The 18,941-nt window shown below is 44.9% G+C and overlaps 1 protein-coding gene across 1 annotated transcript; it reads left to right on the top strand.

Moving 5' to 3' along the window:
* The first annotated feature begins 260 nt into the window (after positions 1 to 260).
* Positions 261 to 17,348, top strand: wnt10b (wingless-type MMTV integration site family, member 10b). The gene is made up of 4 exons (XM_073071912.1): positions 261 to 325; positions 497 to 759; positions 5,111 to 5,478; positions 16,541 to 17,348. The coding sequence occupies exons 1-4, from the start codon at positions 261 to 263 to the stop codon at positions 16,997 to 16,999; spliced, it is 1,155 nt and encodes a 384-aa protein (XP_072928013.1). The 3' UTR covers positions 17,000 to 17,348.
* Positions 17,349 to 18,941: the final 1,593 nt, after the last annotated feature.

Raw genomic sequence — 18,941 nt, 5'->3', positions numbered from 1 at the left:
GACTGACTGTTCTATCTCCGTTCAATCTGCCTTTGAACTGAGTGGAGATGCTTTTTTCCCTCCCGTGACTTTTAAAACCCTGACTGACTCAATCTAGCGGCTACACAGAACAGCTGAGCGAGGAAATGAAACATGACACTGAGGAGGAGATTGTAATTATCCTGATACTCTCGCTGCCAGACCTGGTTTGTAAAGTCTATTCCCGTGTGGTTCCCAAAAGTCCTTTGCACCGATCTATTTGACCGATTTAATTTCCTGCCATGGCAGTTTTCCCAACCTCAGGACACGCAACTCTGCTTCTCACCGTCTCACTCACCGTCTATCGGTAAGAAACAATTAGCGTGGCTGCTTATCATTGTGCCTGGTTTAAAAATGGTCCTTTTTAATTGAAATATTAAAGAAGAAAAGTAGAGTTATAAAACGCGCTTACTCTTTCTTTTGGCTAACATGTGTATTAGTAAACATGTTTTTGTTTGATGATTTCTCTCCGGTGTAGTGTGGCCGGGAATGAGATCCTGGGGCTGAAGATACCTGCAGACCCGATCCTGACTGCCAACACGGTCTGTCTGACGCTGCCGGGACTGAGCAGACGCCAGATGGGGTTGTGTGTGAGGAGCCCTGATGTCACGGCGGCTGCGGTTCAGGGTATTCAGATCGCTATTCACGAATGCCAGCACCAGCTCTGGGATCAGAGATGGAACTGTTCGACCCTGGAAAACGGTGGAAAAATCCTGCAGGACACCGTCATCCTGAACAGAGGTACAGGACGTTTTGATTCTTTGCCTCAGGATGCACGCCGCTATGGGGCTGCAAGGGTTAACAAGGGAGGCGCATGTCTGATCCAAAGGGATTTTCCCTGAAACGTGTTTGGGCAGTGGGTGCTCAGGTGCAAGGGGAAGGTGAATAGAATAGGTAGATAAATTTAGGGAAGAAGAAAAAAAATAGAAAATTGTAACCTCCTAACATCCTCCGCAAGCAGCAAAACGACGGAGAGAATGAGGCGGGATGGAATTTAGGAGTAGAAATGGGAAAGGGACAGTCAAGATATATGTACAAGAGATGTAAAGACTTGAGGGAGATGGGCGGTGTGATTTCCATTTCGATTCCCCCCCCCCCCCCCCCCCCCACACACACACACACAAGCACACACGCTCCTTTCACCTTTTCGAACCGCGCTCTGGGTTTCGTTTATGTACCGTTGATACTTGCAAGGTTCACTCGCCAAGGATTTGTGCTGACAATCCCAGGTGAGAGACTGAAGCAAAGTGCACTGGCCCATAGCTCTGAGAACTTTGGTGGCCTACTTTAGCGAGATTTCATCAAACCCGCCCTTGCTACACGCGCGCGCTTGCAGGTGTGTGTGTGTGTGTGTTGAACATGAGAGTGCGCGTCTGCGTGTAGAAACAAAATATGGTGACATGCCAAATTCTACTAGACGTGAGTTTGTTGCTGAAGGGAGAGCTGTTCTCTGAACGTCGCTCTTTCAACACAAAATACAAATTCCACACAGAGATTCAAAGCACTCTCACACTTCATGGTTTCATGCTCGAGCGTTGTCCGTGGCTTACTAAATAGAACTGTCCCCTTTCACCCCACTCCAGAGACTTCAGGCCCCAAATCTCGGGCCGCGCTCCTGGTTGGTGCTGAGGGAGTGCTGTAAAGAGCACAGGTGACCTCTTTCGGGTGGATACAACAGTTTCCCTGGCAATATTTTGAGGAAGGATGGTACCTTGGCCTATATTTAATCCTCTCACTAACATCTCTAAAACTAACGATCTGTTCACGCGTACATTGTTGCTTGTGGGATTTTGCTGTGGGCAAATTGGCTGCCACGTTTCCCACATTACAACATTGCATCGTAATTTGGGGCACGTGGCAGCCAATTTCCCCATATTAATACTGGCTGTAAGGCGCATTAAAGAGGTGTGAGAGGCGCATTAGAAACAGCAGGCCATTCTGTTACAGCTTATGACCTAACATCATTACGTTTTTCGGAGGGCAGAGTCCCAGAAATTACGGGTGATGCAGACCCCATATCCCGAATATTAATGAAACCTCAGCAGTGACCAGAATCTTAGCCACTGCCAGGACAATGGATGAGGACTTGCTCATTCGTTCTTCACCAGTTCTCTCTCTATCTCTCTTACACACACACAAATCACCTGTGCACCACTAATTAATCTGGTTTTATCGCTTACTAATGACAGTGTTTGATTTCCTTCGCAGGCAAACTGAACCAATTCTTAACAACAAAGCACCGTGCGTTTATATTTAAAACTCATCCCTAGATCGAATTTAGACTGCGCATCTCACTCTTTAGGACTTACAGGTTGAGACTCCAATAGGTAGTTGAGTTCCTCTGGGGTTCTCGATCTGGTTAATAGTATAAATAGCGTTCTGATTAACACCAAGGAAACGGCCAAGCGCGGGCACTAGTTTGAGCTGTACTTGGACAGGTTACCTGGACACAGGGTGTTCACATCAGCGGTTTTCATACTGAAACACATTGTAGCGAATGATGAGGGAGAGACGGGGTGGGTGGGGGGTGGGGAGCAATAGCGCAGCATCCGATTATACAGGCCAAGTTAACAGATGAACTGTTGCGCCTACTTTTTGCGAAATCAGAATCAGAATCGGGTTTATTATCACCGGCATGCGTCGTTTAATCTGTTAATTTACAGACACGGCGTTGCTGATTGGGTGTTCCGCCTTGGGTTGATCTTAGTGGGGTGGTAAACTAACGTTTACTCAGGTGGATGGGTAAGACACGGCACCATGAGGGGGAGATGGACAATATTTATCCCTCAGTCGAAATACTAAGTGAAATATAAGATTGCCCGCAATGCATTTAATTGATCGCAAATGTCTGGGGGTGGTCCTGAAAAGCACTACCCAGATTCTGCAATCTTCTTTTCCTAACTTTCCTCATCGACACAGCGGCATCACACTATGGATTTCACCTATTAACGGCATTGTCACTTGTCAATGATATATATTCCAGGATATTTTCAAATTAATGGTACTTTTGTTCCGTAAACATTTTACGTTGCTTTGATGCTTCTGGATAAGCAAATGGTTCAAATAAACGTGCGATGCATTTCAGACGTAGCGTTTCAATATAGATGCTATCAACTATTTAATGGGAACCGGCTTGTCAAAGCGGTCCATTTGAAGACGCTGTGATCTTTACACGCATGTTATTCCATAACATCGCTTCAAAATCTAGATTCTACTCCGGTAACTGCGTACCCCAATCTCAATTCATGGCCGCTTTGATTCTACGCTAGGCATTTAGAAAAGAGAACAGGGGCTGAAGAGAGCGAGGTCGTTTGCATAATAAAAATACACAAAGTAACAGATGTTCGGGATGAATTGCAGATGTGCGTGGGGCTCCAGGTTCGGTTGGGGCTGTGGCTGATTCTGTGCAGCACGTAATGACCCCCCAACTCAGCATCACATAAACATCTGCAAATAACTCAGGCCAAATGCTATGTGAGTCAGGGACGGGATGAATCGCTGTTGCCAGTTCGGGCCATGTGTTCTAATTACATTTATCTGTGTTGCTGTTCCACGTGCTTCTTTCCCTCCCTATCTCCTTGCTTTTCGTGGGAAGTGGCAGGGACACTGGCGGTTCAATTCGTGCTGCCAACCACACGGAGAGATCCGAGTATGTTCTGAATAGTACAAGCTCGGGATTAAAGAGGAAACGAGGAGCCCGTTACTACAATCTGATGAACTGAAACAGAATATTTAAATAGTCTCATGGAACTATTTATCCCATGAAACTGGTGGTGAAGTTATGTTTCAGTTATATAACGCTCTAGTTAGATACCAACCGAACTACCGCTTTCATGAAGCCAAGAGCAATATATTTTAGGAAAGAGCTACTGGCCTTTAGCAGTTTGATCAGTGGGATGAATTAATGCACTGGCATACCGAGTGGTGAAGTTATGTGGGCGGGTTAATAAACTCGGAGTGTTGGTTGTAGACACGATGATGGTGGTGCAATGATAATCTAAGTGGGGCCGAAACCCAACGTTGAACCAGGTGGTTGGGCCATAAGCTGCAGCCTTTCCTCATGGAATCTTTTTGGTGACTGTGCTGACCTTCAGCGATGGCCTTGGACATTCGGCTGTGGGCAAATTGAAGTTGCTCAGAAGTGCAGAGGGCTGGATTGGTGACACCTGAGCCTCCAAACATACTTCACACCTCATCCCAAGTTCTTTCCTGCACTACTTCCACGATCCTACTTTCTGCTTCACCTTGCTCCACTCAATACTTAGTGTATGCCCTGGCTATTCCAAACCGTACTCTTGCAGAACCAGCCCATCCAGTCTCTCCTCATAACTGCAACCCACCTTCCCAGGCAACATCCTGGTGAATCTCCTCTGCACCCTCTCCAGTGCAGTAATGTCCTTCCTATAAAAATAGAAAATGGCCTCAAACATTAACTCTTTTTCTCTCTCTAGATGACCTGTTGCATATTTCCATCATTTCCTGTTTTACATCCATCATGTCCAGGTGCGGTATTGTGCCAGAGGCCATCTCCTAGCCCAAACTGACCATGCAGGTGTCCTCCCTGCCTGCCCATCTTATCTACGGGTGATGGTATTCCTGAACAGAGGTCCTTTTACTGGGTATGGTGCAGTTCTGGTCCAGGTAGATCACCTGCATCAAAATAAAACCTATTCTATTGGACAGAATCTTGTAATGCACATTTAAGGATGAGCCCATTCACCAATTTCCGAGCTCTCTCTCCCTCTCCAATGATCTTTTGATCCTGGCAGTTCTATACACCTCCAGCAGGCCAGAGCCCATCTAGACCCCACAATGCCAAGTCCAACTCAGCTAGCAAGATTCCAGGAGACACTATAGATTCAGGAGTAACACTTTAAAAAGACACCAATAAGTTATGAATTGATGAGGTCGTAAGACTTTAAGAGACATTTAAGGCAATCAGGTCACAGTGAGAACTGTCTGTGCCAAGCATGCTGAGAGCCAAATGCTCCATTATTGGAAGTTGCTAAGCATTAACTGTCTATAAGATGAGTTTCTGTGCACATTTCTTCGTAGCCCTCTTTCAACTCCCACCTTATTGTCATCCATGCAGGGTTCCGTGAAAGTGCCTTCATGTTCTCCCTGTTGGCTGCTGGGGTCACCCACTCGGTAGCCACTGCCTGCAGCCTGGGGAAGCTGAAAGGCTGCGGATGTGACCAGAAGCAGAGAGGAGGAGATGACCAGAACTTGCGATTCAAACTCTACCAACTTCGGGTACAGGCCTTGACCCAGGGTCTCCCTGTCTCTGTTCCTAAGCCTGAGGGAGTTTTCTCTAGGATCCAGGACTCGTGGGAATGGGGTGACTGCAACCATGACATCGAGTTTGCAGAGAAATTTTCCAGGGATTTTCTGGACTCACGAGAGACATCGAGGGATATCCATGGGAGGATGAGACTCCACAATAACAAATTGGGAAGGCAGGTAAGCCACCCATGGTGAATACATGCACTGGCCAGTCAATTGGCATAATGCTCAATGCTTTAACCCAAAAAAATGTTGAATGTCTACAAAATGGATTCTCAGTGTTTTGAGCTGTGACAGGAAGATATGTGTGTAACGGCAATATCCTGCTAGAAGCCACAAATCTGCTGGAACCTCTGTCTCAACCATTCAGTCAATTACCCTCTGAAGTGTAAAATGAATAACTCCCCTCTCAATTAAATGGGTATATGGTGGCAAAGTGGCTGTTACTTGATAAGTACCCAGAGGTATGGGCAATTTTCCTGTAGGCATTGAGTTCAGGTCCCACCATTGCTTGCTGAGGAATTTAAATTCAATTTCTTAGGTAAATGTGGAATAACAAAGTTGGTTAATGGTGGCCATGAAATTACTTTCAGGAATGTCTTTAAGGGAGTATGCCTGCTGTCCTTCCCTGCTCTTGATTACATGTGACTCCAGACTCTTAACTACACTCTGAAAAAGTCAAACAAGCCTTTCTGTTCAGGGGATGCAATAAATAGATGCCAGCAACCCGTCAAAATGGAAAACAAGCAGGGGCAGGGGCTTGTCTATACCACAGCTTAACTGCATTAATGTATATGTTCCTGGCGCTAAAATGTGCATTAGCAGCGCTATAAGTGCCCATCAACAGCGCGATAGTGTAACAGTTAGCACTTCGTTGGACAAGATCGGGGTTCAATTCTCATTGCTGCCTGTACATTCTCCCCGTGACCATGTGAGATTCCTCCCACTTTCCAAGGACGTACGGATTAGTAAGTTGTGGGCATGCTATGTTGATGCACTTGCGAGCTGCCCCCAGCACATCCTTCCAAGGATGGTTGTTGACGCAAATGGCGCATTTCACTGCATGTGACAAATAAATCCTATTCCTGCTGGATTAATGCTGGGGGTTTTTTTTCTTTTTAAAAATAATGTAAAATTATAAACACAAGAGATTCTGCAGGTGCTGGAAATCCAAAGCCACAAACACAAAATGCTGGAGGAGATCAGCAGGTCAGGCAGCGTCTATGGAAATGGACAAACAGTCGAAGTTTCAGGTTGAGACCCTTCTTCGGGACTGGGGATGTAATAAATCAGGACAAGATTATAAAATTATAGTTATTCTGTTTAGATAATTTCTATTTCAGTGCAGTTATTGGATGCTGGATTTCTCTTGGGCAGTCCCTCAGGACTGAAGATGACTTGCTTGCTCTATGGGCTCAGAGGTGACTGGGGAGGCCAATGTGGGACCTGCAGTCTCTTGCACAAGTGGGGTAGGAGATGGGTGACAGGAGTGGGTGTCAATAGCTTGTGAGAAAGTGTACTCCTTGCATTGTTTATGCTGGGCTCCTGTGTGCTCCTGACAAATGGACAAAGCTCTTAGAGCCAGTCTTAGAGCTCCTGCTCCATATTTGAGAAATCATGGGTCAGGCATTCCCACAAGATGGTGGGGAGTGTTGGACTTCTGCAAGGAGGCTTTGGGAAGTCTGTCCACTGGCAGTCTCTTTCCATGGTAGAGTTTGGAGAAGAGTGTGTCTCAGGAGTCAGGTGAGCTGCAGGCAAATGCTGTGGCCTGCCTAATGTGGCCAACTTAGTATAATTTAGGCTTTGCTGCTGAGGATATTGACTAGGGAAAGGACACTGCTGTTGGTTCCTTTATTCTGCTAATGGATTTGGAGGACTTGCAGAGACAGAGTTCACAGTAGCTCTAGTTTATTGTGGTGGCTACTTGTAGATGATCTATGACTCAAGGGTAGAGATCACAGCTTACTGGTAGACCATAAGATATTATGCCAGGTTCAGGGCCTTGATCTTTTCCTCCAGATGGCCAAAGGCTTTGCTGATGCACTGAATGCAACAGTGAATTCTGTCATTAATGCCTGCTTCATTGCTAGGCACTGACAACTGCTGTGAGGTGAGTCTTGACTTATTCCAGATGCGTGTGCCATCTTGTGGCACCTTCATGGAGGCAAAATGTCTGCAGTTAATTTGTGCTGTGATTGAGGCAGCAGAGCTAACTCATTCACAAGTGTAAATCGAAAATGTACCAAAAATGGGTATAAGTTACTTGTGTGGCAATTTTGAGGGATCTATGGATGTGGACCCCAAGATCCCCCTGTTCCTCCAATCTGCTAAGAATCCTGTATTCTGCCTTCAAATTCAACCTTTCAAAATGAATCACCTCACACTTTTCTGGGTTGAATTCAATTTGCCACTTCTCAACCCAGCTCTGCATCTTGTCCATGTCCTGTTGCAACCTACAACAACCCTCCACACTATGCACAAGAATATTTGCAATATGGACACAAGGCCAGTCCTGCTCAGGTAAACATTTGCTTTGGCCACTTAATGTCAATTGGTTTGCACAGTCTTTTTCAACCAACAGACACCGCAAGATACTGTGGTTGCTTCATTAATACACTTTTCAGTTGTTGGTATCATTTACTGCCATCCATTTAATGAGCTTGTCTTTCTTGTTAGCTACACCTTCATAGGCTGCTGAAAGAGGGCACAGGGTGCATGCCTTTATCACACACCTAGGTACCCCTTGACAATGTCCTCTGATTCACGTGAAGCTGCCTATGGACTATCAGACCCTGCCAATGAGACAGCACTTGGCAGAAAGCTATAGTTAGTTGTTTCAAAGCTTCTTTTATTGCTTCTATATAGCTTACAATCACTCAGTTCTGAAACAGCCTAGTTATGGATTCATACTGTAGAGGGCATTGACCTGTAAACTTCAAAGAAACCACAAGCTCTTTCTAATGTAGTTTTACTTGCTTCATGTGATGTTACATTCTCAACTGTGCAGAACGCAATTTCACAATATGACAGAAGAACTGAAATAATAGCCCTTATCGCTGGTAAGACTCACTTAAGTGAGTACCAATGAAGTATGATTTAAATGTTTTGCAATGGGGCCTGACTGTATACACATAGTCCCTTATAATATTGAAGGAAGGCATTTAGTCTGTTGAATCTATGGTGGCTCTCAGAGCAATCCCAGTCCCTAACTTGTTTTTCTGTAATCCATTCCTGTCACACGTGCCACAGAACACTCTGCTGAATCTCCCACCAACCATCTACACTATAGGTAATTACCAGCAGCCAATTAACCCAAAAACCTGCGTGCCTTTGGGATTTGGGAAGAAGCTGGGAAATCCCCGTGGTCACAGGGACAAGGTGCAAACTCTATATAGACAACGTTGGAGGTCAGGATTGAATCTGCATTATTACAACTGTGAGGCAGCACCACTGTGTCACTTTGCAAATGACCTTTACAATCACAAACTGAAATGGCAATCACCTCCTGAAGAAAATAGTTTGACATGGATTCTTCAGTTTGGTCTTTTGAGAGCAAAAATAAATAACATTTTTACATCTGGTAACAGGCTTCACTTCATTTAATTCATGTGTTTTCATGTCATTTACAGATTATTTAAGTGCAATGTCAATTGATGGTCCATTTCACTATTCCTGATATATAATAATCAGTAACATAGACTCATAAAGCTGCTTAGATTACCATCTAGAGTCATAGGACACTACAGTACAGAAAAAGGCCTTTCATCCCATCTAGTCTGTGCTCAACTGTTATTCTGCCTAGTCCCATTGACCTGCACCTGGACCATAGCCCTCCATACCCCTCCCATCTGATAATTCTCCCTACAATTCATTGCAATTTATGACTCATTCACTCAAAGTATGTCAAAATTATTTATGATTTGCATATAGAGAAATTATCACACAGAGAAGTAAGTCATTTGGTCAGTGAGTCTGTACTGGTTGAAGAAGAGTCACAAAGATTAATATCACTGTCCAGCACTGGGTCTACAGGACTGCCTGCTGCTCACAACTCTCAAGTGTGTCCGTAGTTTCTACCTCCATCATTCTTTTTGATAATGTGTCCCACACACCCAGCTTCCCACTATTTCTGTCAGCTACTCTAAACCTATACCTCCTAACTTTGGATCCCTCTGCTGATGAGAATAAGTCTTTTCTATTCATTCTATCTAGATCCTTCTACAAAAGTTCTATTAAATTTGAGTGTATTGATCGATGTTTTGTTAAAAAGGACAAAATATACATCCAGGCATGGTGTATTGTATTCTGAAAGTCCTGAACTAGTGTTGAGCTTGGAGGATTGTTAAATGCCTAGTCATCTCTTTGCTGACATTTGTGCACAGAACCTGGCCGTTCTGCTTATGCACCAATGCAACCTCCTTCCATTTGGCAACATCCAAATCTATGAGCACGAACCTCTGTTCTTTCCCCCCTCTCCTTGTCAAGTCTCCCCCTAAGTGCATTGATACTCCCACTACCAACTGGGCCTGAATCTCTTTCTCCTTCACAATTCCAGTGCCCTCCCTCATCTCAAAGGTCTGTGGGTTGCTAGATTAATTGGCTGCTGTAACTTGCCCCTAGTGTGTCAGTGAGTAGCAGAATCTGGGGGTGATTTGATGGGAACGTGGGGAGAGCAAAATGGGATTACTATATGGGTGCTTGATGGTCAGCACGCACTCAATGGGCTGAAGGGCCCATTTCTGTGATGAATGACTTTGTGAAAGCGGAACCTGGAGCCAGGAGCTAAAGGCACAGCCACCAATAGTGAGCAAATAAATGTGGGATTGTGCAAGAGGCCAGATCAGAGGAGTACGAGGGCTGTAAAGCTGGAAGACCACAAGACGTAGGAGCAAAATTAAGCCATTTGACCTATTAAGTCTGCTCCATCTGGAGCACAGGAAGAGGTCACAGGAGAGGAAAATAGAGGGGTTTAAAAATTGAAGCTAACAAGAATGGGAAAACAGTGTAGATCAGCAAGACACACCCATTCAAGGCAATTGAGCAGAACCCTGTGTGACAGGAAATGGGCAGCAGAGTTTGGGGCAAACTCAGGTTGGGAAGGGTGTTGTGCTGGTTCCGGAGAGCATTGAAGTAGTCAACCCTTACAGGCACACAAAGCTACAGATGAGCAGCAGATGAACAGGGGGTTGGATGGTGGAAATGATCAGTCAGCAACACATGCCAGCAGAAGAACCAAATCAAAGTGAGCTTGCAAATGCACATCAGCAAGAAAATAAACCACATCTGCACAGAAAGCCAACTGAAAAAAAATGTAAAAATACTCACTAAGCCAGAAGACATCTGTAGTCAAACATCAACAATAACGATGCTGAAGGCACGCACTCAGCGATTCAGGAACAGCTTCTTCCCCTCTGCCATCCGATTCCTAAATGGACATTGAAGCTTTGGACACTACCTCATTTTTTTTAAATATAGAGTATCTCTGTTTTTGCACATTTTAAAAATCTATTTAATATATGTAATTGATTTGCTTGTTTATTTATTTATTTTTAACTTTTAATCATTATTTTTTTCTGCTAGATTATAGACAATAGACAATAGGTGCAGAAGTAGACCATTTGGCCCTTCGAGCCTGCACCACCATTTTGAGATCATGGCTGATCAATTCCTATCAATACCCGGTTCCTGCCTTGTCCCCATATCCCTTGATTCCCCTATCCATAAGATACCTATCTAGCTCCTTCTTGAAAGCATCCAGAGAATTGGCCTCCACTACCTTCCGAGGCAGTGCATTCCAGACCCCCACAACTCTCTGGGAGAAGAAGTTTTTCCTTAACTCTGTCCTAAATGACCTACCCCTTATTCTCAAACCATGCCCTCTGGTACTGGACTCTCCCAGCATCTGGAACATATTTCCTGCCTCTATCTTGTCCAATCCCTTAATAATCTTATATGTTTCAATCAGATCCCCTCTCAATCTCCTTAATTCCAGCGTGTACAAGCCCAGTCTCTCTAACCTCTCTGCGTAAGACAGTCCAGACATCCCAGGAATTAACCTCATGAATCTATGCTGCACTTCCTCTACAACCAGGATGTCCTTCCTTAACCCTGGAGACCAAAACTGTACACAATACTCCAGGTGTGGTCTCACCAGGTCTCTGTACAAATGCAAGAGGATTTCCTTGCTCTTGTACTCAATTCCCTTTGTAATAAAGGCCAACATTCCATTAGCCTTCTTCACTGCCTGCTGCACTTGCTCATTCACCTTCAGTGACTGATGAACAAGGACTCCGAGATCTCTTTGTATTACTTCCTTACCCAACTCTATACCGTTCAGATAATAATCTGCCTTCCTGTTCTTACTCCCAAAGTGGATAACCTCACACTTATTCACATTAAATGCCATCTGCCAAGTATCTGCCCACTCACCCAGCCTATCCAAGTCACCCTGAATTCTCCTAACATCCTCATCACATGTCACACTGCCACCCAGCTTAGTATCATCAGCAAATTTGCTGATGTTATTTTCTATGCCTTCATCCAAGTCGTTAACGTAAATGGTAAACAGCTGTGGTCCCAATACGGAGCCCTGTGGCACCCCACTAGTCACCACCTGCCATTCCGAGAAACACCCCTTCACCGCTACCCTTTGCTTTCTATCTGCCAACCAGTTTTCTATCCATGTCAATGCCTTCCCCCAGATGCCCTGAGCTTTGATTTTACCCACCAATCTTCTATGTGGGACCTTATCAAATGCCTTCTGAAAATCGAGGTACACTACATCCACTGGATCTCCCCCGTCTAACTTCCTGGTTACATCCTCGAAAAACTCCAACAGATTAGTCAAGCATGATTTACCCTTGGTAAATCCATGCTGGCTCGGCCCAATCCTATCACTGCTATCTAGATATGCCACTATTTCATCTTTAATAATGGACTCTAGCATCTTTCCCACCACCGATGTCAGGCTGACAGGTCGATAGTTCTCTGTTTTCTCCCTCCCTCCTTTCTTAAAAAGTGGGATAACATTAGCCATTCTCCAATCCTCAGGAACTGATCCTGAATCTAAGGAACATTGGAAAATGATTACCAATGCATCCACAATTTCCAGGGCCACCTCCTTTAGTACCCTAGGGTGCAGACCATCTGGACCTGGGGATTTGTCAGCCTTCCGTCCCATCAGTCTTCTCATCACCGTTTCCTTCCGAATGTCAATCTGTTTCATTTCCTCTGTTACCCTATGTCCTTGGCCCATCCATACATCTGGGAGATTGCTTGTGTCTTCCTTAGTGAAAACAGATCTAAAGTACTCATTAAATTCTTCTGCCATTTCTCTGTTTCCCATAACAATTTCACCCAATTCATTCTTCAAGGGCCCAACATTGTTCTTAACTATCTTCTTTCTCTTCACATACCTAAAAAAGCTTTTGCTATCTTCCTTTATATTCCTGGCTAGCTTGCGTTCGTACCTCATTTTTTCTCCCCGTATTGTCTTTTTAGTTAAGTTCTGTTGTTCCTTAAAAACTTCCCAATCATCTGTCCTCCCACTCACCTTAGCTCTGTCATATTTCCTTTTTTTTTTAATGCTATGCAGTCTCTGACTTCCTTTGTCAACCACTGTGGCCCCTTTCCCCCCTTTGAATCCTTCTTTCTCTGGGGGATGAACTGATTTTGCACCTTGTGCATTATTCCCAAGAATACCTGCCATTGCTGTTCCACTGTCTTTTCTGCTAGGCTATCCATCCAGTCAACTTTGGCCAGCTCCTCCCTCATGGCTCCATAGTTTTCCCTGTTCATCTGCAACACTGACACCTCCGAGCTGCCCTTATCCTTCTCAAATTGCAGATAAAAGCTTATCATATTGTGATCACTACCTCCTAATGGCTCCTTTACTGCGAGATCGCTTATAAAAATCCTGTTCATTACATAACACTAAATCCAGAATAGTCTTGTCCCTGGTTGGCTTTCATACAAGTTGTTCCCAGAATGCATCCCGTAGGCACTCTACAAACTCCCTATCCTGTGGTCCAGCACCAATCTGATTCTCCCAGTTCACCTGCATGTTGAAATCCCCCATAACTACTGCGACATTACCTTTGCCACATGCCAATGTTAACTCCCTATTCAACTTGCACCCAATATCCATGCTACTGTTTGGTGGCCTGTAGACAACACCCATTTGGGTCCTTTTGCCCTTACTGTTCCTCAGTTCTATCCACACAGACTCTACTTCTCCTGACCCTATGTCCCCCCTTGCAAAGGACTGAATCTCATTCCTCACCAACAGGGCCACCCCACCCCCTCTGCCCACATTTCTGTCCCTACGATAGCACGTATACCCTTGTACATTCATTTCCCAGGTCTGATCTCCCTGCAGCCATGTCTCCGTTATCCCAACAACATCATAGTTACCCATTTGCACCTGAGCTTCAAGCTCATCCGCCTTATTCCTGACACTTCGTGCATTCAGATATAGAATTTTTAACCCATTTCTCCTCTCTCTGTTTGAATCGCTGCCTATTGTGCTTAACCCAGCTCCCCGAACTCCCATCAGGCTATACGACCCTAGAATTTTGTTGTCCTTCCTAAATTTACTTATTCTTTCTGCACATTTAACTCCATGTTCCATCAGACCATCCCTCTGTACATGTGTCCTCCTAATCACTTGTTCCACCTCACCTTTCTCTACTACACACTTAATATTCCGGAACCGTGTAGTCCCCACCTGTCCTTTATTCTTCCTCTCGCTATCCTCTCTCACATTCTGGATCCCCGCCCCCTGCAAATTTAGTTTAAGCCCCCCCAAGAAGCTCTAGCAAACTTCCCTGCAAGAATGTTAGTACCACTCCAGTTCAGGTGTAAACCGTCCCTTCGGAACAGATCCCACCTTCCCTGGAACAAGGCCCAATTATCTACAAACCTGAAGCCCTCCCTCCTGCACCATCCTCTCAGCCACGTATTAATCTTTATAATCTTTCTGTTCCTTGCCTCACTTGCACGTGGCACAGGTAGCAATCCTGAGATTGTTACCCTGGAGGTCCTGCTCTTCAGCTTCGCACCTAACTCCCTGAACTCCCTACGCAGGACCCCCTCACTCATCCGACCCACATCATTGGTCCCTACATGGACCACAACATCTGGATTCTTGCCCTCCCTCTCGAGAATAGCCTGCACCCGATCTGAGATCTCTCGGACCCCGGCACCAGGGAAGCAACATACCATCCGAGACTCCCGATCTTCCCCACAAAATCTCCTATCCGCCCCCCTGACTATAGAATCCCCTATCAATACCGCTCTCTTCTCTTCCCTCCTCCCCTTCCTAGTCGAGGGTTCAACCTCAGTGCCAGAGACAGGACCACTGCAACTTGTTCCTGGTAGGTCATCCCCACCAACAGTATCCAAAATGGTATACTTATTTTTGATGGGAATGGCCACAGGGGTGCTCTGCTCTCTCTGTCTGTGTGGTGAACTAGATATACCTGTCTGACTGCTCCTGTGGCTCCTCCCACAGACCCTGCTGACTGCCCCTGTGGCTCCTCCCACAGACCCCTGTATAAAGGCGACTGTGGTCTGCTGCTCTCCCTCATTTTCCCAGGATGTAGTGTTGTTCTTCAGTCAATAAAAGCCGATATCTCACTTCCTAAGTCTCAGCGTGAGTTATTGATGGTGCATCAGTCTGCTCCCCCTGCCTCGCTTGACTGTCACCCGTTTGCCTACCTCCTGTCTTTTCGGTGTGACTGCCTCCCGATAACTCTTATCTATCTCTGCCTCTGCCTCCCGAATGATCTGTAGTTCATCCAGCTCCTGCTCCAATCCCCTAACTCGGTCTGATAGGAGCTGTAGCTGGATGCACCTTTTGCAGGTGTGGTCATCAGGGACAACTGTGTTGACCCTGACCTCCCACATGTATTGCATTGAACTGCTGCTACTAAGTTAACAAATTTCACGTAACATGCCGGTGATAATAAACCTGATTCTGAGATGCCAGTCATCAAATGCCATATAGGTGATGCAGAAAGCCCATGCAATTAACTACAGATAATACACAACTAGAAAGATATATCTATCACGACAAACACATCACATACGGTGCTGCAAAGTGAGAACGACAAAGTGTCGAATATTGCAAAACAATCCACTCATGATATATTGAAAGTTTTAATATTAAAACTCTCATTCCCTTGACCACTAAGTTAATGGATTGGCCTGAAAGTTCAATGCACTGTATGTTGCTGCTATGGCCTGAAGACCCACACTCAACGATTCAGGAACAGCTTCTTCTCCTCCACCAGCAGATTTCTGAAAGGTCCATGAACCCATGAACACTCTATTGTCATTCCTTTTTTATTTGCATTATTTATTTTGTAAGTTATAGTGTTATTTACGTCTTTGCTGCAAAACAACGAATTTCACATACTATAAATCCACTGGGAAGGGATGTGGAAGAGGTGATTGGTTCAGAAGCCTGATAGCTGTGGGGAAGAAGCTGTTCTTGAGTCTGGTCATCTGGGCTTTCAAGTTCCTGTACGTTCACATCCCAGGCATTCTCCCTTTTTCAGTATGGATGTGGACATACCTTTTTCATATTGCCTGCACTTGGGTTATTTTCTTGCTTCTAGACTGTCTCTAGACTTGACCTTTCCAGTGCTCTGCTGGATGGCCTTTCTCACATGTCTTCCATGAACCTGAGGCCATCCAAAGCTCGGGTGCCTGTTCTCTAACATGCACCAGGTCCCATTTCTCATCTCTCCAGCACTCACTGTCCCATAACCCTCTGAGATATTATCCAACTCTAATTCTGGCTTCTTGATTATCTTTGAATCGCCACCTCTTTTGGTGGCTGTTTTTTTAGCTTCTGATGCCCCAAGCTCTTGAATTCCCTCCTAAAACTTTTCTGCTTCTGTCTCCTCTTTTTAAATGCTTCTTAAGCCTACCTTTCTCTTCAAAATGTGGTAATCTGCTCTCGTATCCCCTTAAGTAACTTGGCAACTGTTTTGTGTGTCAACACTTACGTGAAGTATCTTTAAAAGTTTTTAACTTCATTACGGGAGGTATAAAACGCACGTTATTGTTGTTCCATTTTCCCAGTGACGTTTTTGTATTTAAAGGGAGCAATTGTAATCTGGTAACTGAGGTGTTAGCCCATTAGTCTGTTGTGTTTAGAGGGGTTTGCACTCTATTCATTGCACTAGTGCTTCCTATGGTATTTCTGTTTGATTGCTTTTCTTCTAAATTTCAGGCGGTCATTGACAACATGAAACGCAAGTGCAAATGTCACGGCACCTCTGGCAGTTGCCAGTTCAAAACCTGCTGGCAAGTGACCCCTGATTTCCGACAGGTCGGGGCTCTGCTCAAGGAGCGGTTCCAGAACGCAGTTTTCATCAAAACTCACAATAGAAACACAGGCCAGTTCAGCCTGAAGCAAAACAGGAGACGGATTTACAAGGACATGGTGTACTTCGAGAAGTCCCCTGATTTCTGCGAGAAGGACCTCGGCACGGACTCACCAGGGACACAGGGAAGGGTGTGCAATAAGACGAGCCAAGGGATGGATAACTGTGACAGTCTGTGCTGTGGGAGAGGGCACAACATCCTCAAACAGAGCCGGAGTGAGCGGTGCAACTGCCGTTTCCACTGGTGTTGCTACGTGTTGTGTGATGAGTGCAGAGTCAATGAGTGGGTCAGTGTCTGCAAATAATCAGTGGGCAGCTGCAATTGGGATGCATTTCCTTCCAATGTCATTTGGAATCTTTGTACCAAATTTTTTCTCCTTTTACTACCTACTTTGATGGACAGTTTGAATACTTAAGGATAACATGACATGTTTGTTCTAACAGTGATTCTTATCCGATTGGTTTACAGGAATCAGTTTAAACTTGTAGCCAAAAAAAAATGCAACTGCCCATTTTGATAACACTCCATTCCACTTGAAATAACCACTCAATCTTTCCAGAACTGGCTGACAAAAGGAAACTATCAGAAGGTTTTCAGAGTCCAATTTAAATACTATAGGTTTACCTTTACCGGCTTAGCTTATAGAATACAATGCTTCAAAATCCTTTTGAGAGGTGTTTTAACTGCCAGTCTTTGGACAGATTGTCCAGCTGCACCTGATGCTTTCAATGAGGTGGGGCTAAACTAGAACACTCCTGACCACGAGAGATGTGCCTAGCAAGAGGCTAGTGATAGGCTCCCCTCCATGTTCCAATGATCAGTGCCCGCTCCTCGTGGCACTGCCACTGTGCACGTTGCCCTGTTTGCAGCAGCTGCAGGCTAAATGCCCTGGCCTTAAAGGTCACTTCAGTGACAGAATGGGCAACATCAATTCACATCCTGTGGGCTTTCTGGCTGGATGAGCTCAGGAATGTCAGTCTGATGTCAAGGAGGATGTTAGCCAGAAATCTCGGCAACCACATAAGAGACCATGTTGTAGCTTAAGCAGGAGGACACCCAGAAAAAGAGCAAAGTGGATTCTAGGGGGAAACGCAAAAGAGTGAATTGAACTCAAGGCACCTTGCCAGAGTGTTAGTTGTGAAATGAAGAGACAAGAGAGAGTTGAAAAGGCCAAAGTTTAAATCACCCTCTGGTTTTTGAGAGAATGGGTCAGTGGATTGGGTAGGGGGTGGTGGTAAGCAACAATCCAGTCTACAAAGAGAGCTGGAAGCGTCTGAGCGTGACATTTGTTGGAGAATATTATTCAGATAGATGGGAGACATTGGAAAAGGATTAGAAACCAGGGGCCAAGAGTTTGGTGCAGTCAAAGCTAATAGTTAGAGGACATTGTGACAAAGAGATTTTAGGCATTGAATGTTTGATTGTCTGTGGGTTGTGGAGGGTAAGATGAGAGGTAATCGCTTCTCATGGGCTCTGAAACTGCAGCTAGGTGGGGACATAACTGATAATTCTGGCATCGAAGTTTCATTTTGTGATTTTGTTGGTCAGTGTACATCACCAGGCACAGCCGGAGTTAGCCATAGGTACTGGTGACAGACAGACAGACAGGCTTCAGTCTTATGTAACTAGTACATTGGTGCAATGCTAGAGATGTGTAGCTGCCCAGACATATACAACATTAAAAGAGAAATGAAAGATTGTTGAGCTGGAATTTTATTTTAGCCAAAGCTATCCTAAGTTCCACGTTAACGGTGGGAGGGGATCAAATTAGGATCTCATGGTGGGGGGGGGGGGGAGCTGTTTGAAGCAAACTGTTAGCATGAAAGGAGTCCAAAGACTATCTGTTCCACTTGGACTTTTAATTTTAAATTCACTTTGATACATACAGTACAAAGGATTTCCTGCTAAATTATATATCATTTATGGTTTCACCAATGTTATTCCCCACTAATAACCCACATTCCGGCCAAGAAGACTCAGATGTTAAATTCTTCTTTGCAAAGTCCTCACCATAAAGGGAAGTGGTGGGTTGGCAGTCCTTTGCAAATGCATTTCCTCATTAACCGTCAAAGGAGAAGAGAAAGCGGCATTTGAACTATTAAGGGAAAAAAAACTGTTTAAAGAAACGTCTTGCTCTGTGAAGCCCTGTACCTACACCTGTGAACACTTCCTAACTGGCCTACAAATATTCCCCAACCAGAAAAGATCTTTTTGAAATGGAAATTGACTGGGACAGCCGATAAAAG

The sequence above is a fragment of the Hemitrygon akajei genome, chromosome 18 (genome assembly GCF_048418815.1).
Source record: "Hemitrygon akajei chromosome 18, sHemAka1.3, whole genome shotgun sequence".
Taxonomy (NCBI): domain Eukaryota; kingdom Metazoa; phylum Chordata; class Chondrichthyes; order Myliobatiformes; family Dasyatidae; genus Hemitrygon; species Hemitrygon akajei.
This window is presented reverse-complemented; position numbering and strand designations above follow the sequence as displayed.